Source organism: Carcharhinus amblyrhynchos, chromosome 4 (genome assembly GCF_965287045.1).
Source record: "Carcharhinus amblyrhynchos chromosome 4, sCarAmb.v2.hapA, whole genome shotgun sequence".
NCBI lineage: Eukaryota > Metazoa > Chordata > Chondrichthyes > Carcharhiniformes > Carcharhinidae > Carcharhinus > Carcharhinus amblyrhynchos.
In genome coordinates this window covers 39715255-39740421 of record NC_137327.1, presented here as the reverse complement: position 1 = coordinate 39740421, position 25167 = coordinate 39715255, and the positions used below count along the sequence as shown (strand labels likewise).

General features: G+C 40.6%; 1 protein-coding gene across 4 annotated transcripts in view; it reads right to left on the bottom strand.

Moving 5' to 3' along the window:
• The window catches only part of fto (FTO alpha-ketoglutarate dependent dioxygenase), a 391304-nt gene that overhangs the window by 273384 nt on the left and 92753 nt on the right, over positions 1 to 25167 (bottom strand). For 2 of the 4 annotated variants that reach the window (XM_080187014.1, XM_080187016.1), the window contains 2 exons: positions 11048 to 11127; positions 3796 to 3939 (listed from right to left, as the gene is read on the bottom strand). In XM_080187014.1, the coding sequence (XP_080043140.1) occupies positions 3796 to 3939; positions 11048 to 11127 (224 nt within the window). The remainder of the gene's footprint in view (positions 1 to 3795; positions 3940 to 11047; positions 11128 to 25167) is intronic. The other 2 variants (XM_080187015.1, XM_080187017.1) reach the window with 1 other exon arrangement.

Here is a 25167-nt window from a genome sequence, read left to right as displayed (position 1 = left end):
GCTGTATCGGCATTCTATTCTGACATGCTGAATCATACATTACCCTTGCTGTGACTGTTTGTAGACCAATATTCTCTACAGCAACCCCAGAGTCAAACTACACTAACCCTTTTCAATTTAAGCAGCTGAGCTTTTGCTACATTGCAGTGCTCACAGACTAAACTTAATCAATTTTCAGAGGACCACAAGGTGGTATCTGATGAGTAACAAATCAATACCTAGCGTGCTCCTAGTTATACCCCAGAGCAGTAGGTTGGTTCAGACCAGCAAGCATGGTCCAGCTGGCTCAGAGGCCCACCAATCAATCAAGCCTGCCAGATCATATATTTTAGTGTGACTTATTACTGACCATACCATCACCTGCTAGCTGAACTGATAACTTAATTCATTCTGTAATAGTGTGTTAGTATGCCTTGCTGCAACTACCTCAAGGTTGGCCAGGTAATTGATTCAGCTTACGAAATTTGAATGCTCACTCGTACACTAAGGGCTTTCTGTGCAAAGCCCATCAGCAAGGCACATTGTAAAGTCAAGAAAAATATACTTAAGACAATCATAGTTAGCCACCAAGTCAATAAATCAACAATCAAAAAATGCGACTCTCCTGGGCAACCTGCAGCCAAAAGCGCAATCTGTCATTTCCAACACTGCAGAAATAAGTGGTAACCTTTCAGGGCAAGTCTGCACTCTGTCATATTTCTAACCACTGTCCAAGGACCAACTCCAATTCAAGTTAGAGAGAGCAGTATATAAAAAATGTTCATGATTTGAACAGTCGTAAGTGTGCAGTTCAGATTCAAACACTTCAGACAGCAATATTATTTCACAGTTGTTCAAAAATACTGTCATTCTATCATTGTTGTGTTTCGGGCACAGAGAAAAAAATATCCTCACAGGAGACATCAGTCAGCAGGGTAGTTCATTGTTAGCGATGACAATTACTAACTTCTCTGCAAAACTTCTGCTATTTGATTACAAGCAACGATGATAGTGGCCCTTGCTCCCTTCACATAATCATTTTTTGTTCCTTCAGTTTTCCAGACCTTGAGACAATCTAGTGCACTGAAGGTACTCAATGTTGCAATAGCTCCAACAAATATGAACAAATCTCTACTCTGCCATGGTATTATATAAAGATTGCCCTTGACTCCATCAGAGAAAGCTATCAGACCACAAAGGACACGGTACTCAAAGTGACTTTGACATACAGAATAGCCAAACAGTCTTCACAAATCAGTGGTGTAATATCAGAATTACATCGTAATATCCATATTCCCAGCAATAATTATTAAACTAGAGTTTCATTAGGTTTTAGACTAGCATCAGAAGTCTCAATAGTAATAGAAGAGCTTTTATAGCAATGAGATTAAAAAAGGGTCGGCAGTAAAACGTATCTGCCATTTATTGAAAAATTTCACATGCAGATAGCTTCATCTTAATTACCTTGGTAGACAGTGTTTAAAATGCATTAATCCTAATTTTAACCCTGCCCACCTGTTGGGAATGGTGCATGTTGGAGATACTGAAATTGAGTTTGGGAACTTAAATTTAAGTTTATTTATTAGTGTACAATTAAGCTTACATTAGCACTGCAATGAAGTTACTGTGAATATCCCGTAGTCACCACACTTCAGCACCTGTTCAAGTATACTGAGGGAGAATTTAGCATGGCCAATGCACCTAACCAGCACATCTTCCGGATTGTGGGAGGAAATCGGAGCACCCAGTGGAAACCCGTGCAGACACGGGGAAAATTTGCAGACTCCACAAAGACGTTGATCAAGTCAGAAGTCGAACCCGGATTTCTGCTGGCAGCAATGCTAACCACCGTGCCACCATGCAGCCCTGTGCCACTTACCACACCTTCCTGAATCATTTATGCCTGTTGTCATTTTAACTTCCAATTATTTTTTGCATTGGAATAGGAACTCTTATCCCAGGAAAATAGGGGCCAAATTACAATATAAAATTCATGCTCAATGATACCATTTGGAATTGCGTGCAATTTTAACTGGAAGTCGACAAAGCCCAGCTTAATCCTAGTACCCACTAGTCAAGTCTTGAGAGACAACCTGGGTTGTGGGCACAAGAAGCCCTAGCAAATTTTGTGATTTGATTTTTAAAAAAATCCTTTTGGAGCCTCACACTCTTCAGCTCATTCTTGCCAAGGCTGTCACCTCAAATTCCCAGCCATGGCTGCTACCCAAAACCCCATTTCCACCATTACCATTTCCAAGACCAAATTTTAAATGAGGGCTACATGGAAACACACACAAAAAATAGAAGCAGAAGTCGTCCATTTGGCTCTTCGAGGACACTCTGTCATTTATTATGTTAGAATTCAATACCCTGTGTCTTGCCTTTCCCCCATATCCCTTGATACCTCTAAGCTCAACTGCTATATCTAATTCCTTCTTGAAATCACATTATGTTTTGGCCTCAACTACTTTCTGTGATATTGAATTCCACAGATTCACAACTCTCACAATTTCTCCTCACCTCAGTCCTAAAAGGTTTACCCCTTATCCTCAAACTATGACCCCCTAGTTCTGGACTCTTCCAATATCGGAAACATTCTTTCCGAATCTACCTTGTCTATAACCCTGTTAGAATTTTATAAATTTCTATGAGATTCCCTCTCACTTTTCTGAACTTCAATGAATACAATCCTAACCAACTTAGTCCCTCCCCATATGATAGTCCTGCCATCCAAGGAATCAGTCTTGTAAACCTCTGCTGCATTTCCTCTCTAACAAGAACATCCTTCCTCAGATAAGGACACCAAAATTGCACACAATACTCTGGGTGTGGCCTCAACAATGCCCTACACAGTAGAACAATCTGATTCCAATATGCAAATCCTCTCGCTATGAAGGTCAACATACAATTGCCTTCTTTATTGCCTACTGTACCCTCACTCTTACTTTTTGTAACTGATGTATGAGGACACCAAGGTCTTGCTGAGTATCCACCTCTCCCAATTTACATCCATTAAAATAGCAATCTTCCTTCCTACTTTTGCTACCGATGTGGATAACCTCACAATTATCCATTTTATTCTGCATCTGCCATGCATTTGCCCACTCACTCGGTCTATCCAACTCACACTGAAGCATCCCCCTCATGGCTCACTGTCCCACCCAACTTTATATGATCTGCAAATTTTGAGATAATACATAATTCCTTTATCTAAATCATTAATATATAATATGAACAGTTGGGGTTCTAGCACAAATCCCTGCGGTATCCCACTAGTCACTGCCTGCCAATTGAAAAATGATCTAATTATGCCAACTCTTTGCTTTCTACCTGCTGACCAGCTTTCTATCATCTCAACACACTATCTGCATTCCCATGCACTTTAATTTGACATAGCAATCTGCTACATTGCGCATTGTCAAAAGCCTTCTGAAAGTCTAAATAAACCAAATCATAGAAACAAAAGCTGACAGGCTTGAATTTACGAGATGGTCAGACATATTGCCACATGCACTGGCCCCTGCGCAAGGCACTTCTACATTCGTTAAGATCAGGGTTGCTGCTTTGGAAGTTTTTTTCAGCCATTTTTAACACTTCATCCACTTCCAGATAAACAACCTGACTTCAGTATCTGACACAACGCAGATTTTAACTCATGGAATCTATCATAGCCTAACATTACTTTATGCTCTGGATTTACATCCAAAAGTAAAATAACTTCGTCTTACAGACTAAACGCATTTTTTTCTGAATTATCTGACTTACTGTCATATAATCATGAAAATATTAAATCAATACACAGTGAACTGTTTTTACCTCATTGTGAATCTCTTCTGTTTGTCTCACATAAGTAGGTTCCAACGAAATCAGGGAGGGAATGCCCAACAATGGATCCTTTTGTAGGTTCCTCAAGGCTACATCACACCGTCTGAAAATGTAATCCAACGTACCACTTGAACACTGTAAAATACATAATTTGATTGAATATTACCTGGGTACTATAGTCACATACATGCAAACTACTGGGGGTCTGTGAAATTAAAAAACAAAATAATTTTTTGTCATTCAGTTATTTTGTTTCAATCAATTTCAAATTGGATTATACGCAGTAGAATCATCGTTTGTTCAAAATAAATTACCATATGTGCAGAATTCATGGTAATAATCTTTGGCTCCAATGCAGCTCTCCCCGATGATCTCAACGCATTCTATGACTGTTTTGAGAAAGAAGTCAGCAAGAGTGCGCCCTCCATCCCGAAGGCTTGGGCGAAACTTATATCCGTGGTCACCATTGCCAACATCAGAGCAGCCTTCTCAAAAATCAACCCACAGGAAGCAATTGGTCCAGAAAGGGTACCTGGACATGTATTCAGGTCCTGCGCGGAAAAACTGGTGGAGGTATTTGCAGACATCTTCAACCTCTCTTTGCACCAATCTGAGGTCCCTACCTGCTTCAAGAAGACATCCATCATACCTGTACTAAAGAAAAGCCAGGCATGCCTTGATGACTATCATCCAGTGGCTCTGACATCCATCATTATGAAGTGCTTCAAAAGATCAGTCAGCCTTTCACATTATTCCTATGAGACTCCACTCTAAACTTAGTAGCCTGGGGCTCAGCTGCTCTCTCTACAACTGGATCCTAGACTTTCTAACCCACAGAATGCAGCCAGCAATGCTAGGCAACAACACCTCCGCCACGATCATTCTCAACACAGGTAAACCTCAAGGCTGTGTACTCAGCCCCCTACTATACACCTATGATTGTATGGCCAAATTCCCCTCCAACTCGATTTTCAAGTTTACTGATGACACCACCATTGTGGGTCGGATCTCAAACAATGATGAAAAACGATACAGGAAACAAATAGAGAATCTGTGAACTGGTGCAATAACAATAATCTCTCCCGTAATGTCAACAAAATGAAAGAGATAGTCATTGACTTCAGGAAGCATAGTGGAGGACATGACCCTGTCTACAGCAATGGGGACAAAGTAGAGAGCTTCAAGTTTTAGGTGTCCAGATCACCAACAATCTGTCTGATCCCTTCATGCCAAAACTATAGTTAAGAAAGCCCACCGACACCTCTGCATCCTCAGGAGACAAAGGAAATTTGGTATGTCCGCTACAACTCTCACCAATTTCAACAGATGCACCATAGAAAGCAGTCTTTCCGGTTGTATCACAGCTTAGTGTGGCTCCTGCTCTGTCCAAGACTGCACTAAACTACTAAGGTTCGTAAACAAAGCCTAATCCATCACTCAAACCAGCCTCCCATCCATCGACACTGTCTATTCCCACTGCCTTGGAAAAGCAACCAGCATAATCAAGGACCTCACGCACCCTGGACATACTCTCTTCCACCTTATTCCATCAGGAAAAAGATACAAAAGCCTGAGGACACGTACCAACCAACTAAAAAACAGCTCCTTCCCTAATGCCATCAAACTTCTGAATGGACCAACCTCACATTAAGTTGATCTTTCTCTACACCCTTGCTATAACTGTAACACAACATTCTGCACTCTCTCTTCTCCTTCTCTATGTATGGTATGCTATGACTGTATAGTGTGCAAGAAACAATATTTTTCACTGTATACTAATACATGTGACAACAATAAATCAAATCAATAAAGTATTACAGAAAACCAAAATTTAGAAGACATGAAATATGTTCAGGAATAAAATCAGAATATCAACTCCAAAGTTTCATAATTCAGGTATTGTCTGCACACATTTGTTCTGTTTAATCATAAACATTAAAACTGTTCAGGTTGAAACATTTCTACCACGTTATTTTACAAACTTCTTTGTTCATGCACTGAGATGCATAGCTGAATCCTATTAAACATATAACCATTATGTTGTGAAATATTTCCTGCCAGCAAATCTGACATTAAATCGTACATAGAATCCTACAGTGCAGAAGGAGGCCATTTGGCCCATCGGGTCTGCAGTGACCACAATTCCCTCCAGGCCTTATCTCCATAAACCCATGCATTTACCCTAGCTAGTCCCCCTGACACTAACTGGCAATTTTGCATGGCCAATCCACCTAACTCGCACATCTTCAGGCTGTGGGAGGAAACCAGATTACCTGGGGGAAACCCACAACGACACAGAGAAAATGTGCAAACTCCACACAGGCAGTGACCCAAGCCGGTAATCGAACCCGGGTCCATGGCACTGTGAGGTAGTAGTGCTAACCATATGAATTTAAATTTTCTCTAACTGAAAATTGAGACCAAACATCATTTCAGCCTCCATCATAATTTTCTGTCTTGCCACACTTTCCATTTACTTTGCTGGCCATTCACTCAGAAATTAAAGTTGTTTGAAACTTTGGCATCCTCAATGATGCTGAGTCAAGTTGCAGTCTTCACACTCTAGTCATCACCAAAAATACTTACTTCTATAATAAATTTCACATCCAACGCTCACAAAAATTCTTATCCATCTCCGTTGCCATCTTTAAATTTGATACATCCAATGCTCTGCTCATCATCCTCTCACTTCCTCCCTCCATACACTCCAAATCATCTAAACCTTATCATATACTACAGTGACACAATCTGTGTTCTCTAAGACAATCTCTGACCTCTTCTACAAATTCCTTCATGCTTTTAACTCACCCAATCTCAGCAGCTTTACATTCCTTCTCATATTCTTCAATTTCAGCCTTAATGAATCCCCTTTTCCCTTCACTCCAAAATAAAAGATTTTGATTTCTGCTGATTGGAATGGCTTCCCTAAACACCTCTACTCCGTTTCCCTTCACTCCATAAAGTCTCCTTAAAACAAATTTATTTTAGCAATGCATCCAGTCACCTTCCCTAATTTTCCTATTGTGGGTCCATTCTCATCTGAAAGATAGCTTTCCTTCAATGAAGTGCCTTCTGGGAGTAGGTTGGCTGTCCAACTGTTCCATCGGAGTTAAAGCCTAAGTCAGTAGGTTGCAATCAACTTCCAGACATGCTTCTACTTTTGGGAATTTAACCACATCCTGCACTTCCATGTTAAAATTGCCTTTTAAAATGCAGATGCAGAAGCAAATAGTCTCATGATGAATGGAATGTTAAGGCTGAAACTCAGGTCTAGTTTGTTCAGGGCTCGAAAAACTCTTCCAAAAGCAGTTGGATGCAAAAATGCTTTTAAGAGGGAAGAAGATCAATATTTGTAAAAGGAAACACATTTAAAATGTATTTGGAAAGGGCAAGGAAAATGGGCTACATGGATATTACTTTCAGGGAGCCAACCCTGGTACAATGAGTTAAATGGCTTTCTTCTATATTGTAAAATTCTATAAAGATTAAATGACTTCACAACAGAAATGTATTGAAGACAGTCACACAATATTGAGGATTGGACGACTCCTATAAATGCACAAATTTTGTCCTATGGTTTGCAACATTACCCAAAAAAAGCAATAAAATCCCAGCCATTATTTATAAGTTGCCGCAATAAATATGATCTGCACTGCATTATTAAGTTTTGTCTTTTAACTTGTGTTGCTTATGATGCAAGAGGCTCTGCACTGCATGTTCTCATATAAAAGCTTTGGTAGTTGGAAGAGATTTGAAAACAACAAAAGAAACAGACTGGGGGATACAATTTCCAGAGTGCATAACAAGTCGTTAAGTCATTACTAAAATGGGGTATCAAAACAGCATGGCATCATTCCTCAGCATATTAATTACAAAGTGTAAAAATGCAAATAAGGTAAGGTTCAAGGTTTTATAACAGTAGAAGAAACCAAAACTTTCTGCATAAATGTGAACATACAAAATCCCCTCTGTTGAGATTCCCACAAAAACCCGGTAAATCTCAACACTGACCAATGCAGGTTCCAACTGGCAATCTGTTAAACAGAAAAGTAGTTAGATTACTTGCCAAGTGATTATGGTGTTGCACAAGTGACAAGAAGGTTGCAGATTCATAACATTAGCATGTTATGAAATTCGATCATTTGTGAGCTAGGCTCCAGAAAAATAATTATGAAACGTGAAGTCACGTAAAACAATTGTTGCCAAGTGTGAAAATAAAGAAAGAATTTGTAATGGGAACAGCCCTGGTATTACCACAACTTAGGCAATCTCAATGCTGCTGTCAAGTTGCAACCCTCATCACCAAATATAGTCAAAGTCCTTCTTGCTTACATCTATGAACCAGCATCAAATATTAGTCAAACACCATGGCATAGTCATACTCAGAATACCAGGTTAAAGTCCAACAGGTTTATTTGGTAGCACAAGCCACAAGCTTTCAGAGCGCTGCTCCTTCCTCAGATGAGTGGGAGTTCTGTTCACAAACAAGGCATATAAAGACACAAACTCAATTTACAAAATAATGGTCAGAATGCAAGTCTTCCAAAGACTCTGATTCCAACCATTAATCTGTAAATTGAATTTGTGTCTTTATATGCTCTGCTTGTGAACAGAACTCCAACTCACCTGATGAAGGAGCAGCGCTCTGAAAGCTTATGGTTTGTGCTAAAAAATAAACCTGTTGGACTTTTACTTGGTATTGTGAGACTTCTTACTGTGCATACTCCAGTCCAACGCCAGCATCTCCACATCATAGTCATACTCATCAGGAAATAATCTACTTCATTTCACTTTCAACAACTCCATAATGAAGATATATCTATACAAGATAACATTGGTTGTACACCTCCACAGCAAGGACATCTTCCATCGTGTAACTTGGCCTCCTAATAGCTTGGGATGTTCTTCAGTTTAAATTGCCATTGAATGCAGCGTATCTTTGTTCCATATCAGTCAATGACCAAAATTCATAATATACTAGCCCACATGTTCCACTTTCCTGGAATTAGAAAACTACAGCTCCTAGAATGATCATTAACATATCTGCAGCAAGTATTGTGAGCAGTACTGAGTCAGAGTATGCCAATATGTCTGGTGAGAAGTACATTCTATATATTCTGGAACAAGGTTTTTAATGTTCTCCCCAACATCATGCTTGGTTTATCTAAGCAATTGTTCTAGTGGTTCATTCACATGTGCCAGATTTGAGAGGAACTTCCCTATCTGCTCGACCATCCCCATGAAGCACTGGCGCTCCAAACTATTATGGGAAGTGGAAAATCTTGCTTGGTCTTTCAGGGATCAGCTCTGAACTATGTGACCCAAAAATATATTAGTTGATCATGAGAACTCACACTTACTGTTGCACGTCCGCCCTGCTTCTTCCAAGCATGGTAAAAAGTCTGACAACACCAGGTTTTAGTCCAACCGATTTATTTGATAATAGACTCACAAGCTTTCGGGGTTAGCCCCTTCGTCAGGTTTTACTGTGTTTACGCCAGTCCAACGCCGGCATACCCACATCTTCCAAGCATGGCAATATTGCTCTCACTCTTGCATTATGCCCTAGTGCGGTACACCCGTGAATCAGGATGATTCCGAAAGAACATCTCCTAAAGAACTTAATGAACGTAATCAATAGTTTGGATTCCTTGAACAAATGTCCAGACCAGCAGCCACTGCTTGCATCCAATCTTGTAAAACTGGTACTCTTAACTAGCTTTGCCAGTGTCTTATCCACAAATGCCATTGGGTAAAGCTCACTATCCACTACCCTGTTTAACTGTGTGAGGTCAACGCAGAGACATAACAAGCCATATGGTTCTGCTAAAGGAACCATGCACAAATACCAGTTTGTGGGTTTGATGATAGATGACAGCACGGTGACACAGTGGTTAGCACTGCTGCTTCATAGTGCCAGGGACCCGGGTTCAATTCCCGGCTTGGGTCACCGTTTGTGAGGAGTCTGCATGTCTCCCTGAGTCTGCGTAGGTTTCCTCTGTGTTCTCCAATTTCCTCTCACAGTCTGAAAGATGTGCTGGCTAGCTGCACTAGCCATGCTAAATTCTCCTTCGGTGTACCCGAAAAGGCACTGGAGTATGGCAACAAGAGGATTTTCACGGTAACTTCATTGCAGTGCTAATGTAAACATACTAGTGGCAATAATAAATAAATAGATAACTCCCTGATGCAGCACTGACTCAATTGCATGTTTCACATTTTGTAAAAGTGCACGTGAAACCTTCCATGGGGTGAACAAGCACATTGGCTTTACATCTGGTCCCAATGTGGTGCAGTAGATGCTTTCAACTTGGCTACATCTTTGAATAATTTCAGGAATTTTGGCCTGAATTCCGTTGATTTTACTTACTTTGGTAGCTTTTCATCAACTTTATCATTCAATTGCTGATCTGTGCAAGCTTTTTGATGAAACAGTGAAAATTCTTGATTGTGGACCACATGAAAAGTTTCTTTGATTTTTCTTCCTTTGTGCTGGAGTTTAACAGTCAACCATCCCTTGATTTTCAGTTGAATGTAAGAAGATCAAGCAAATATAAGATCACCTCACTTTAAGCAGGCATCAGACCTGTAGGAAATCTTGGTATTCACTTGACCGGGTTGCTCACCAATGTTTGAAATTCATGGACAGCCCGTCAATCAAATTTTTATATGGCCTATCAAAGTGGCTCAGGCCTCAGAATTAAGACATTCTTTGAGTATCTCAAGCACCTGGCCCATAAAGCATCCATGGTTATAACCTAACCACTTAGTTCTAGCTATTACACAGCAAAAGTAATACAAACCAAATTGCCATACATATAAAGGAAGTTCTATTTTATACATGTGAAAAATTCATCAGGAATACTTGTATCTCTGATCTTCCAACTTCACATTTCATAACTTTCAAAATAAACGAAAGATTTGTCAAAAGAGATTTAACAAAACCTATGGTTGGTCAAGTTGCATCGTGCAATATATTTGGTGTAACATTTATAATAAACAGGAAGTATTTTGATTTAGTCCTGAACATGCAACTATCAAAAACAATTTTGATTCCATTTTCAGCCTTCTAGGTTGTTAGGTCAAAAGGGTTCAGAGAGAAAAAAAGAGACTTTGTAACTTCAAACTGCAAATGGAAATTTTAAGGTTCATTTAACATAGCAGTCTGGCAATTGTGCTAACCGGTCAAAAGATTTCATTTCAGAGAGAAAAAAAGCAAGATTTTTTTAACATGAAATCTTACCTCTGCCACTCTGTGGGTAGAGCTGAAGCGTGGCTGCATTCCAGAGAGCACGCAATGTTGATGGGTCATATTAAGATCATCTAAGAACAGATTATGAGGCACAATCATAATTTAATCCACATAAAAATATTAAAAATGAAATTTAATCTTTGGAGATAGAAAATTACTTTTCAGTGTACACAACAACCAATCATGCAAGAGAAAGTCACACTTTAAGATTAACAAAAGTAAATATACACCAGAATCTATAGGATAAGTCTTGAAGAAAATCAATATAGAACTGAAAACAACCTGGGAGAGAGATAGTTAAAATTAAAAATATTTTTGAAAAGTAAAAGAGATGCTTAAATATACTGAATGGTATTCAGAATGGTAGTGGGTTGGATCTTAAACAATGACAAGACAGAGTACAGGAATGAGAGAATCTGGTGAACTGGTCTAACGACAATAAATCCTCCCTCAATGTCAAAAAACGAAGGAAGTGGTTATCAACTTCAGGGAGCATAGTGGAAAACACGCCTCTCTCCACAGGTAGAAATGGTCAAAAGCATAAAGATTTTAGGTGTCCAGATCACCAACATCCTGTCCTGATCTCCCCAAGCCAACTCTATAGTTAAGAAAGCCCATCAACACCTCTACTTTCTCAGAAGACCAAGGAAATTTGGCATGTCAGCTACGATTCTCATCAACTTTTACAGTTGCACGATAGAAAGCATTCTTTCTGGTTGTATCACAGCTTGATACGACTCCTGCTCTGCCCAAGACTGCAAGGAACTACAAAAGGTTGTGAATGTAGCCCAATCCATCATGCAAACCAGACTCCCAGCCATTGACACTGTCTACACTTCCCACTGCCTCAGCAAAACAGCCAGCATAATTAAGGGCCCCACTCACCCCAGACATACTTTCTTCTACCTTCTTCTGTTGGGGAAGAGATACAAAAGTCTGAGGTCACGTACCAAGCAACTCAAGAGCAGCTTCTTCCCTGCTGCTGTCAGACTTTTGAATGGACCTACCTTGCATTATGTTGATCTTTCTCTACACCCTAGCTATGACTGTAACACTACATTCGTCACTCTCGCGTTTCCTTCTCTATGATTAGTATGCTTTGTATAGCGTGCAGGAAACAATACTTTTCACTGTATACTAATACATGTGACAATAATAAATCAAATCAAATTCCATTGATAATCATTCAACTTATATCCCGTGTTATAATGAGAATTTTTCTGTTCAGAAGCATGCAGTAAAGTGACAAAGCAAATAATATGCTTGTCACACGTCATTAGCACTACTGCCTCAGCGCTCCAGGGACTCTTGTTCAATTCCTGGTTTGGATCACTGTCTGTGCAGAGTCTATATGTTCTCCCCATGTCTGCGTGGTTTTGTCCGGGTGCCCCAGTTTCCTCCCACAGTCCGAAAGGCGTGCTGCTTAGGTAAATTGGGTGTGCTAAATTTTCTCTCAGTGTACCTGAACAGGCACCAGAGTGTGTTGACGAGGGGAGTTTCACAGTAAGTTCATTGCAGTGTTAATGTAAGCCTACTTGTGACACTAATTAATAAAAGAACTACATGTACACTACTTGTTTCTCTATGTTCTTTTCTCTTCATGCTTCTAGCTGTGACAAATTCAATGAAGAGTGCAGAAGAGGATGCCAGGGACAGCACCTGGCATACCTAAAAATAAGAAGCCAGCCTGGTGCTAAAACAGAACAATATGCATGCCAAACAGCAGAAATAGCAAACAACAGACAGCATTAAGCGATTCTACAACCAACTGATCAGATCTACGTTCTTCAGTACTTCCGTGTCCAGAGTTCTGAATTATTTTTACAATAACATTGTCATATCATCATCTCCTAAGAAACAAGTCTGATAGCGTATTTGGGAAACAGTGAGACTGCAAAGGTTGAAACATCAATGCAGGAGGTCTGAAGGCAAGTAACTGAAATGGTGATAAACAAAGACCAGCTTGTCTAGAAATTTACATTTGGCAGGCAAGAGAAGTGATCTAAAGTTGACTGTCAGATTTCAAAGGAAACACATACAATTGGGAGATCATAAATGTGTGAACAAAGAACAAAAGAACAAAGAAAATTACAGCACAGGAACAGGCCCTTCAGCACTCCAAGCCTGCACCGACCATTCTGCCCAACTGACCTAAAGCCCCTTACCCTTCCGGGGACCATATTCCTCCATTCCCATACTATTTATGTATTTGTCCAATGCTCCTTAAAACTTACTGTTGTATCTGCTTCCACTATCTCCCCCCGGCAGCTAGTTCCAGGCACCCACCACCCTCTGTGTAAAAAACCTGCCTCATACACCTCCTTTAAACCTTGTCCCTCACACCTTAAACCTATGCTCCCTAGTAACTGACTCTTCCATCCTGGGGAAAAAGTTTCTGACTATCCACTTTGTCCATGTCCCTCATAATCTTGTTGACTTCTATCAGGTCGCCCCTCAACCTCCGTTGTTCCAGTGAGAACAAACCAAGTTTAAGAACATAAGAAATAGGAGCAGGAGTAGGCCATCTGGCCCTTCGAGCCTGCCCCGCCATTCAATAAGATCATGGCTGATCTGTCGTGGCTCAGTTCCACTTTCCGGCCCTCTCCCCATAACCCTTAATCTCCTCTCTTATCAAAAACCCATCAACCCGCTTCTTGAAAATATTTAGCGAGGCAGCCTCCACCACTTCAACGGGTAGAGAATTCCAGAGATTCACCACCCTTTCAGTGAAGAAGTTCCTCCTCAACTCCATTCTAAAACGCCCCCCCTTTATCTTGAGGCTGTGCCCCCTAGTCCTACTGTCTTTTTTGAGCGGGAAGAGTCTCTCCACCTCTATCCTATCCATCCCATTCATCATCTTATACGTCTCAATGAGATCTCCCCTCATTCTTCTAAACTCCAACGAGTACAAGCCTAGTTTATTCAGCCTCTCCTCATAGCTCAACCCCCTCAACTCCGGTATCAGCCTAGTAAACCTCCTCTGCACTCCCTCCAAGGCCAAAATTTCTCCAACCCAAGTTCTCCAAGTTTCTCCAACCTCTCCTCATAGCTAATGCCCTCCATACCAGGCAACATCCTGGTAAATCTTTTCTGCACCCTCTCCAAAGCCTCCACAGTGTGGCAACCAGAATTGAACACTATATTCCAAGTGCGGTCTAACTAAGGTTCTATAAATCTGCAACATAGGCAAAATGAGGCAAAATGGTAAGTTTACTTCATAAATACCGTGGCCTTTAAATAATAGAAAAGGTCAATTCTGGGAAGAGGAACTTTGAAAAGACTCTAGCAATAATAGAATGAAAGATCAAAGGAGGAAAATATTTAAAGTGAGACACAAGAGTGTTGCGGTTTGGCTGAGAGATCTTGACAGTCTGTGTTCAATCCAGACCTGTAAGCACCAGTTTTGCTGCTGCCCTCAGAAAGGAGAAGCCTGTATAAGATTTTCCCTAGAGCTTAAGAGCATTCTGTGGTAGTATTACTGGATTTTCTATAGATAAAAAAATCTATACTGAATGTTGCCATCAAGACTGCATTTATCTTTGAGTTTACTTAAGCCAGGAAATTTTAGGAAATGTTCGTAGAAGTACTGTTAACTGCATAAAGATTTTCTTGTGCTATAAATATCATTTTAATAAATGTTCACATTCATTATTTAAAATCATCACAAGTAGTCTGAGAATTACTTATCTTGACTTTAGATACTTCCACATTATGGTCAAATTCCAAACCATTTTGGCAGCTTGTTTTAAGTTTCCTTTTGAGATTTGAGCATTCTGGCACTTGCCATCTGCTGTGCTATAACACAGCTGTGAATGCTGGTGGTGGACAATTAAACAATTAACCAGGTGCAGAGACTCCAAAAATATCCCCATCCTTAATGAAGGTTGAGCCCAGCACATCAGACCAAGGGCGGCATGGTAGCATAGTGGTTAGCACTACTGCTTCACAGCTCCAGAGACCTGGGTTAAATTGATGGCTTGGGTTACTGTCTATGTGGAGTTTGCACATTCTCCTTGTGTCTCTGTGGGCTTCCTCCAGGTGTTCCAGTTTCCTCCCACAGTCCAAAGATGCGCAGGTTAGGTTGACTGGCCATGCTAAAATTGTCCTGAGATGTGTAGGTTAGAGGGATTAGTGGGTAAGTATGTAGGGATATGGGGGTAGCGCTTGGATGGGATTGTGGTCGGTGCAGAGTCGGTGGGCCAAGTAGCCTCTCTCTGCACTGTAGGGTTTCTATGATCAATGAAAAAAACAAAGCTGAAGCATTTGCAACCAAGTGCCGAGTAGATGATTCATCTTGGCATCCTCCTAAGATCTCCAGCATCACCAGCCTTCAGCCAATTTGATTCACTTCATATGATATCAATGGTAAAAGGCACTGAATACAACAAAGGCTACAGGTCCTGACAACAATCTGGCTGGATTACTGAAGATTAGTGCTCCATATTGAGCTATGCCCTTAATCAAGTTACCCTAGTAGCCAGAATTTTCCAGCCATGACAACAGCTGGGATGGGGAGCCATTGACCTTTTACAGCTTTCCAAATTTTCCCATCCCACCCATGACAATGCCTGCAGTTACTGGAGCTGCAAAATCTTGGCCAGTATAGCTATAACACTGCCATTCACTGACAATGTGAAAAATTGGCAAGTATGTTCTGTCAATCAAAAGCAAGACAAATACAATCTGGCAAGAAGGCAACCAATTAGAAGTGTGAAGGATTGCGCCATGCTGTGATAATCTGGCTGGGGCCTAATCTGGTGGTAGTGTTATTTTGTTAGTCAGAATTTGCTAACAGCTATTCTCTTTTCAAAGCAAAAGCTATTGTTTGTTTTTTTCTGCAATTGGTCAGTTATTTCAATGACTAAGAAATGAAAATACCTTAATTGGGATACTATGTGACACTGACAAATACACTGAAATCCAGATGAATTCAATCCCTGGGGATCTACCCACAAATTTGTGTTGTGGAGCTTTGTGATAGCCTAGGAGAACCCATTCCCACACAAATGTACCCCTATGTAACATGAAATGCCTGCAATGTGGTCTATGTCAAAAACAACATACTTGAATGCCAAATGAAAGATCTTTATTCGATCTGTTTATGTCATACAATAGTCTGAGTTTGTAAAAGGCCAGAATATTGCATTCACAAACGTCAGGTGTTAGTACCAGAAAAATTCCATAATCAGTTGAAGAACAGACTGCATCTATGATGGCATCATTTGGCAGTTTCATCATGTAGTATCATCCACCTCCACATAGGTTTCCACAGTTGTTTCTGCTGGAATGTCCATGCCTCAAGTGAGCAAGAAGCATTTCATCATCAGGTTGATTGGTCTCACCTTGTTCCTCCTCATTCTTGGCAACTTGTGCAGACATAATTTGCTTGAATCCAGCATGGTTGAAGCAGTTGGCAATTATGGTTTCTGTCACCATCTTCCACACCTTCTTCATTACGAACATAACCTCCAAATTGAAAGATCAGCTGATGTCAGCAGTGGGCTTTCAGGTTCCTAATCATCCCTGATCTACCGGCTAGAGGTTGGCCTTTGTGTTGGGCGACATCTTGGCCTCCATGGAGCAAATTGGCTTCTTGGACTTTCCTAATTATAAGCAGTAGCAGCTTTTTCTTGCTCCTTGCTCTGCTTTCCACTATTACATATTTCACCTTTAAACATTAAAGAGCAGTTTGGCAAACCAAACAGTTTGGTTTCCTTCACATTAAAAATGTTTTCTAGTACACATTCATTCAAGACATGGACAAAACCAGTTTGAAGCCAATCATCCGTCATTGCTGCCTTAACTGCTGCAACCTCTCCACCTACACTGCAGAAGACCATGCTGTGCCTCACCGTGAACTGCACATTCCCTGTTTCTTTGACAGAGGGACTTCCCTTTCATGCAGGATTGGACTGGAGATGGGAACATCCTCAACTTGGGTTGCCTTGAAACGTGTTTGCAGACCTTTTACATTGGGATAGGCAGCCATTCTCATCCTCTTTCTTGCTGGAAAGAATGCCTGTTTGTTAAACTGTTCCAAGATGTTCATGTTCCCTTTCACAGGGAGATCGTGATGTCAAATAATGGCTTGCCCAGTACTTCTTCATTTTACTCTTTTTGAAAAAATTGTTCACGAGATGCAGGTGTTGCTTGTTATACCAGCATTTATTGCCCATCCCTGGTTGTTTGAGTAGGTGCTGGTGAGCCACCTTCGTGAACTGCTGCAGTTCCTGAGATGTTGGTACACCCACAGTGCTGTTAAGGGAAGTAGTTCCAGGATTTTTATTCAGCAACAGTAAAGGAACAGCAAAGTATTTTCAAGTCTGGAAGGTGAGTGACTTTGAGGAAACCTCCAGGTGGTGGTATTTCCAGATACCTCCTGCTCTAGTCCTTCTAGATGGTAGTAATTGTGGGTTTGGAAAGTGCTGCGTAAAGAACCTTGGTGAGTTCCTGCAGTGCATCATGTAGATGGTACACATGGCTGCCACTGTTCGCCAGTGCTGGAAGAATTGAGGAAGGGGTAGCAATCAAGCAGGCCGCTTCTCCTGGATGGTGTTGTTCAAGCGCCATTCAACCAGGCAAGTGGATAATATTCCATTACACTCAACGTCTGCCTTGCAGGTGGGAGACAGGCTTTGGACAGTCAGGATTTCTAGCCTTTGACTGCTCTGGTAGTCACAGTATTTATATGGCTTCTCCAGTGCAGTTTCTGGTAAACAGTAACCCCCACTCCGCTTTCATTTGTCAGGATGGTCATGTGACAAGCCTGGACAAAGATCGCTAATCCTGAGCTACTGGTGTGGCATTTCAGCTCAGCACAGGCATCGTTCTATGGGACTTGATATTCTGTCGACGGCATTGGTTGACAACATCAACGTAATCGGAATTTTGTGTCATCCAAATTTGACTCATCACGATCTCACTGTAGCTGTTTTTAAATTCTGAGATATAGTTCATCTTGGGCAGTGAAGTTTTAAGAAATATAAACTGCTAAGAACCAATATTAATCTTTCCAGAACTTAACCATGTGTTACAACATTAAAGGTCATAATTTTCTAAAGTAATTAGAAAATACTACAGTTTCAAAGAGATTTTTACAAACAGGTTAAAAACCTCTGAGGTTTTCGTAATTGTCATTCTGCATATACCATGAGTTAGATTTCTTGATTGGTAGAACTCAATGTTTGCTTGCTTCTTCAAATTACATTCCCCCATAGTCCATTATTATTATAAAGATAAATATACTTCTATGTAAATGTCTATCTGTGTTGATGCATTATCCCTTTGAACAGAAACTTTAACTATGATTGATTAAAGAGATGACATTTGTTTGGAAGTATGTTTCACTATTTCCTACTATGAAGAGCTCTCATGAATTAGAAAGAATTTTCCCTACTTCCTGATAACTGACCCCAGGAAGCTGTCATCTTCAAGGAGTAATGTCTGCAAACAAAGAAGAGAATCATTGGTTACTGACGTCACTAAGTACAAGCCTGTGAAAGATTGGTGAAAAATTTTATAAAACAGTTTAGCATATGTTAACAATAAGCTGCTCCATTGTGAAAATCATTACCTATCAACTTTTGAGAAATACTCAATTCTTGCTAAAAATATTTTAGATACTGTGTGTTTTGTTGTCTGTTCCTTTCAGTTTGCCTTTTCCACTCTGGCTCAACAATAAATTTAAGTTCAAAAACAGAGCCAAACAAAATGTGAAATAAAAAGAGAAAATAATGGAAAGTCTTAGCAGATCTGGCAGTATCTGTAAGGAGAATGAAAAGCTAAAGTTGAGTTGAGACAACCCTTTGTCAAAGCCAACATGTTCAACAGCTTAGGTTAGTATTTCAACCATTGAATTTACAGTTCATCCAAAATATCGCTGGATGTAATATATATACACAGGTTGAAATGTTGATCAAATGGGTCATCTGGACTTGAAACATTAGCTCTTTTCTGTCCTTAGAGGTGCTGCCAGACTTGCTGAGATTTTCCAGCATTTTCTCTTTTGGTTTCAGATTCCAGCATCTGCAGTAATTTGCTTTTATAAAATATGAAATAATATTTATGTTCTCAGATTCCAGAAGTGAACTTACAAATGTACAATAACATCTTGGCCTGTGACTCCCCGCTTTGGCAAAATAATGTTATCTTAAATATTTGATGCTGATTGATGATCAGGTGTCTAAATTAATGACCCTTCCTTGTGGTGTCCCTCTCAAATGTATGTTCAACTGGACTATGATGACCAGAGTCTCTTTACAAATGCACTTCAGTCACTTCGTACCAACTGTAGAGCAGAAGGCGGGAGATAAAAAAGCTTGTTTGCTGGTTCATTTCCAAATCTGCCTAATTATGAGCCTTGGTAATTTATTCAATACAGAATACCTCTGAGGCCTTGTTTACTCTGCATCCTAGAGGAAGGTTCACACAAAAAAATTCCATCTGTCTTTTCATGATTTCATGACCACATCAAAAACTCAATGAGGATGAACGGTCAATGACAGAAACACAAAACAGGCTGACAGAGAACTGGCATCATGGCTGTAGAAGGTTATATGGTTTGCTATCCATTTGGGCTCCCAAACATAATATGACTAATAGCTAATATGCAAGGTAATGGCATATGGATTTAAGTGTATGCACAGAGGATTGGTTATCGAATAGGAAGAAGAGAGTAGGGATAAATGGAGCAAGTTAGCAGGCCGTAACTTGAGGAGTACCACAAGGATCAGTTTATGACCTCTTACTTAAAATTTGTTGAAGTACTGTTCAGGCTCCATACTTAAGGAAGGATACATTTGCATTATAGTTAAGGCTGCCAAATAAACCTGTTGGACTTTAGTCTGGTATTGTGAGACTTCTTAGTGTACTTAAAGTTTGTACCAATGACTTGGATGAAAAGACTGAAAACAATGTACCCCAGCTTGTTGATGATACAAAGTTGGTGGGAAGGCATGCTGTGAAGAGTGCACAATAGGCTATAAAAAGATATATACAGGTTAAGTAAATAGGCAACTACATGGTAAATGGAGTGTAATGTTATTCACTCTAGTTGTAAGGATAGGAAAGCAAATTATTTTTTAAATAGGCATGAAATTTTTAAATATTGTTTTTGACAGATTCAGGTCTACATGTACAAGAAGCACTAAGTTAGCATGCTGGTACTGCAAGCAGTTAGAAAAGCAAATGGCATGTTGGCCATTATTGTAAGGGGATTGGAGTACATTTTTGCTGCCTTTGTACAGTACTTCAGTGAAAGCACGATTGAAGTATTGTGTGCAGCTTTGTTCTCCATATTTAAGGAAGGGTACATTTGCAACACAGTTAAGGCCCAATAGATTGGTTATTGGGATGAGAGATAAATTTGGAAATACTGAAGTGAAAAATTGCCCGGCTTCTAAATCTGGGATCCATGAGACGTTTGGGTGATCTTCACATCTTTTTAACTGATTCCTCCCTGGTAAGGATGTAGGGCAGTTGAGTAATCTACATTTTCAGAATTTGTCAAAAAACGTGTTTTTTTAAACTACAAACATGCTTTTCAGAAACTGATATCAACAGATCAACTGCTTATGCTTTGAGAACAAATAAAATAACTTTCATTCGTCCAAGCAGAATAATATGAAGATTTTAAGCTGAGTAGCATTAAAGATCTATTAAGGTATTTATTACCAAACTCTCTGAAATAATAGTGGAAAACAAGGAAATAATCTCCCCCCAATACTGGTTAGAGGTTGAAATGGCAGCTTATAAATCCCAATGAGTCTGACATAGATGTCTTTGTTATCTAGGTGTTCCAGGGTTGAGCGCAGGGGAATGAAAACATCTGCTGTGGATTTGGGCGGTAGGTGAACTGTCGTGGATCCAGGCAATCTGGGAGGCTGGAACTGATTTGTGCTATGACTAACCTTTTGAAGCACTTCATAATGATGGACGTCAGAGATAATGGTCAAGAGTCATTAAGGCATGCCGCTTAGCTTTTCTTTGGTATTGGGGCAATGGTCAACTTCTTGAAGCAAATAAGGACCTCAGTTTGTTGTAAAGAAGGGTTGAGGATGTGTGTGAATACTCCCGATGTGGCAATGCCTGTGTTGGACTGGGGTAAACACAGTAAGAAGTCTGACAACACCAGGTTCAAGTCCAACTGATTTATTTGATAGTAAACTCACAAGCTTTCGGGGAAGGGACAAACCCCGAAAGCTTGAGAGTTTACTAGCAAATAAGTCAGTTGAACTTAAACCTGGTGTTGTCAGACTTCTTACTATGAATACTCCCGCCAGCTTTTCCGCATAGGATCTGAGTGTTCGTCCGGGTACCTCTTCCAGGCCAGTCGCTATCCATGGGTTGAGCTTCTACAGTTCTATATCAAAAAACAACTGTTAGTGCTCTTCTGAGGGAAGTAACTCAACTGTGGGTATCCCCTGATGAGATATTTTCAGGTTCACTGATAAAGGAAGGCAATCAGCAAGAGCTTTCGTTTCTGCATCATAGTTCCTCTGTAATTCATCCTTGCACTGAATCTCATTTTCCTTACTTGTTGAGATAAACAACTATCACGTTGATTGTTGAAAAGATGTTCAGTTGAATAACTGCAGCATCTATTTTGTAGCATCGGCTTTTTTTCCCTATGTCATGGACTTGGATGTAGAGGTTAAGCCCCCTGGGTTTCTCTCACATGGATGCGCACTCCACTCCAAAGATCCACCAGTCAATAAATGGTGAGTGCATGATTACAATGCTCTTCTCCATTAGTAGTGAGGATCACAAATCAGAAAGGGCATTGTGATCACACATTCACCTTTATCATACGACTGATGTTCTACCATCAAGAGGTTTCCCTTAGTTGGTGCAAAGTTAGCATTTTGACAACATTGCCCGAGTGGGATTGCAGGAACAATCTGGTAGCAACGACAGAGGGAACATCATGCAATCCCCATGAGTTAATGCCCAAAGTGTAAATAATCTGTTGCATCTTGAATTCTGTTTATTCAGAGCATAATTTCTCCTTTTATTGTTTACAATTTGCCTCTTGGAACTGTTGAAGCGACCATGCAATGTAAAGAAGTTTTCTGTGGCACTATTTTATGAGTGAACATAAAATTCAGAATCTGAAATTGGCAGTTGGCGAATATCCAAAGTGCATGTCCTTCAAAATCGTCTCCTTGTCCAAACTTGGGTGGCACGGTAGCACAGTGGTTAGCACTGCTGCTTCACAATGCCAGGGGCCTGGGTTTGATTCCCGGCTTGGGTGACTGTCTGTACGGAGTCTGCATGTCCTCCCCATGTCTGCATGGGTTTCCTCAGGGTATTCCAGGTTCCTCTCACAGTCCGAAAGACGTGCTAGTTAAGTGCATTGGCTGTGCTAAATTCTCCCTCGGTGCACCTGAACAGGCACCGGAGTGTGACAACTAAGGAATTTTCACAATAACTTCATTGCAGCGTTAATGTAAGCCTATTTGTGACACCAATAAATAAGCTTAAAAAACAAGAGACAACTAGAGACAAAGGGCAGAACTTTTAGAACCAGATGAGGTAGGGTGGCAAAAAAATTCACACCACCGACTGGCATGCTGGTTCCCTGGCTATCTTCCCTGATGTGGAGATGCCAGCGTTGGATTGGGGTAAACACAGTAAGAAGTCTTACAACACCAGGTTAAATTCCAGCAGGTTTATTTGGTAGCACAAGCCACTAGCTTTCAGAGCACTGCCCCTTTATCAGGTGAGTGGGAGTTCTGTCCACAAACAGGGCACATAAAGACAAACTCAATTTTCCCGAGGATGTCCCGAGGCATGGTACATTGGGGAGACGATGCAGACGCTACGACACCAGATGAATGAAAACCGCTCGACAATCAACAGGCAAAAGTGTTCGCTTCCTGCTGGGGAACACTTCAGCAGTCACGGGCATTCAGTCTCTGATCTTCGGGTAAGCATTCTCCAAGGCCGCTTTCACGACACACGAGAACGCAGATTAGTTGAACAGAGACTGATAACCAAGTTATCAGCCTCAACCGGGATCTTGGGTTCCTATCACACGATCTGTAATCGCCAAGACTTACTTGGACTTGCAAAATCTCACTAACTGTCCTAACTGGAGACAATAACTCTTTAACCTGTGCTTAATTTTCTCTCCACTCACACTATCTCTACCTTTAAAACTTGAATAATCTGTTTTGTAATATCGGCTTTTTTCCCCTATTATGTGGACTTGGGAATAGAGGTTAAGACTCCTGGGTTTATCTCACATGGATGAGCACTCCACTCCAAAAGTCCACCAATCAATAAATACCTGTAAAGACTTTCATTCCAACCATTATTTTGTATACTGAGTTTGCATCTTTATACGCCCTGTTTGTGAACAGAACTCCCACTCACCTGATGAAGAGGCAGCACTCCAAAAGCTAGTGGCTTGTGCTACCAAATAATCCTGTTGGACTTTAACCTGGTGTTGTGAGAACTTCTTACTATCTTCCCTGAAGCAGAAGGGAAGAAGAGTATGTTGCACCTACACAGATCACAAACTGTCGATAGGCTAGTCAATTAAATAACTGCCTATTAAGGCCTATTTTGAGGCCGACTGGAATTTTCCAATGGCCTCCTGGTCTCAGAGGTATCAAGAAACAGCACAGCTGCATGGAGCTGGCCTCCTGTTGTAAACCAGGGAAGGGGCACTGGATGAGGGTAGCACTGAAGTCAAGCTGAGAGGCAGTCCCTACCTGCCTAGCTTTGGCTGCAGCCACAGGTTAAGTGGATTCCCACCCCCACACCCCACAATGGTGACACAGCTGCATGGACTTTTTTTTTTATTTGAAAGGCTGGAGAGAGGGCACCTTCTCATTTAACTGCAAAAGTATTTTGCTGCTAATCTGGAGAACCTCCTCTTGACCCTCCAAGTTCAGGAATGCACCACCTATTCTTAATTGGACAATCAGCCTGTCCAATGGGCACTAAATAATCAAATGAAGGAAAATCACAGAGTTTCCCAGCTGGTACAGGTTTCTGACCCCCAATTGAGCCTGACAGCATGATCCTGAAACCGGCAGGGAACATCCTTCCCCGTATGATCTTGTAAAGTTTGTCAAATAAAAGGGAAAGTATTGTCTCAGTCTCAAAATATCTCTTCAATTAATATGGATGTACAGTAAAACACTAAATCACTAAAAAAAAATCAATGGGGGTGATTCTCCCAGTCTACTGCGCTGCTCAAGTAGTGTAGTGGGCTGGGCACATCGGTGGTGGCTGTTTTGCAGGCTTCCTGCTGGGCGTCACAGCCTCCGCAAGTCTCCAAGGCCAAGATTTCCAGCATAATCAGCTCTGCAAATCACTATTTGCATTTCATTACCGGGCCTGGATACTTCTGTCTGGTGTCTCTCCACGTTCCCCCCCCACCCCACCCCACCCTGCTTAAAGCTAGATATTTAACAAGAATTTATGAGTATTAAGTTCCAACTATAGTGGACAGATTAAAAGTGTTTTATTTTGACTGAACCATAAGGCAGATTTCAAACTTCTTCCAGCTTATTCCTATTAAGCAAGTTTATTCATTTTGCATCAGTTTATTAACATTCAACATGTCCATTCAAATTGTTCCCTCAGCTCACATCTTTGTTCACTTCCAATTTGAAAAAAAGCAAAGAAGTTGTCAATGTTATAACTTAGTTTCTTTTCAGTTCTCATTAGCATTCTGAACTAACATATTTAAGTGATGAAATTAATGGCTGTCAGTCGTAATTAATACGTAAAGGTGCATTCAGAATGTCTAGAGCTAGTGGGTAGTATGGAGGAAATGAAACAGCAAGTGAGGATTTCCTAATATCTATTCATTTGATGTATTCTCATAGAACAAATTTGTGACCATAGAATCATAGAACCCTACAGTGCAGAAAGAGGCCCCTCAGCCTCTTGATCAATTGCTGAAAAGAAGTTATGAGCGTAGCCAAAAGAGAGAATATTAATCTGCAAGCATGTGTGAAATTGGGGTGAATGGGAGTAGAACATTCAAAAATTTAAAACTCAACCACAACACAACTTTCACATTTCAACAGAGGAAGATCTTGGAAGGGCAAGTGGTCCACTCTCATGAGTCAATCAGAAAAATGTCTTCAGGAGGT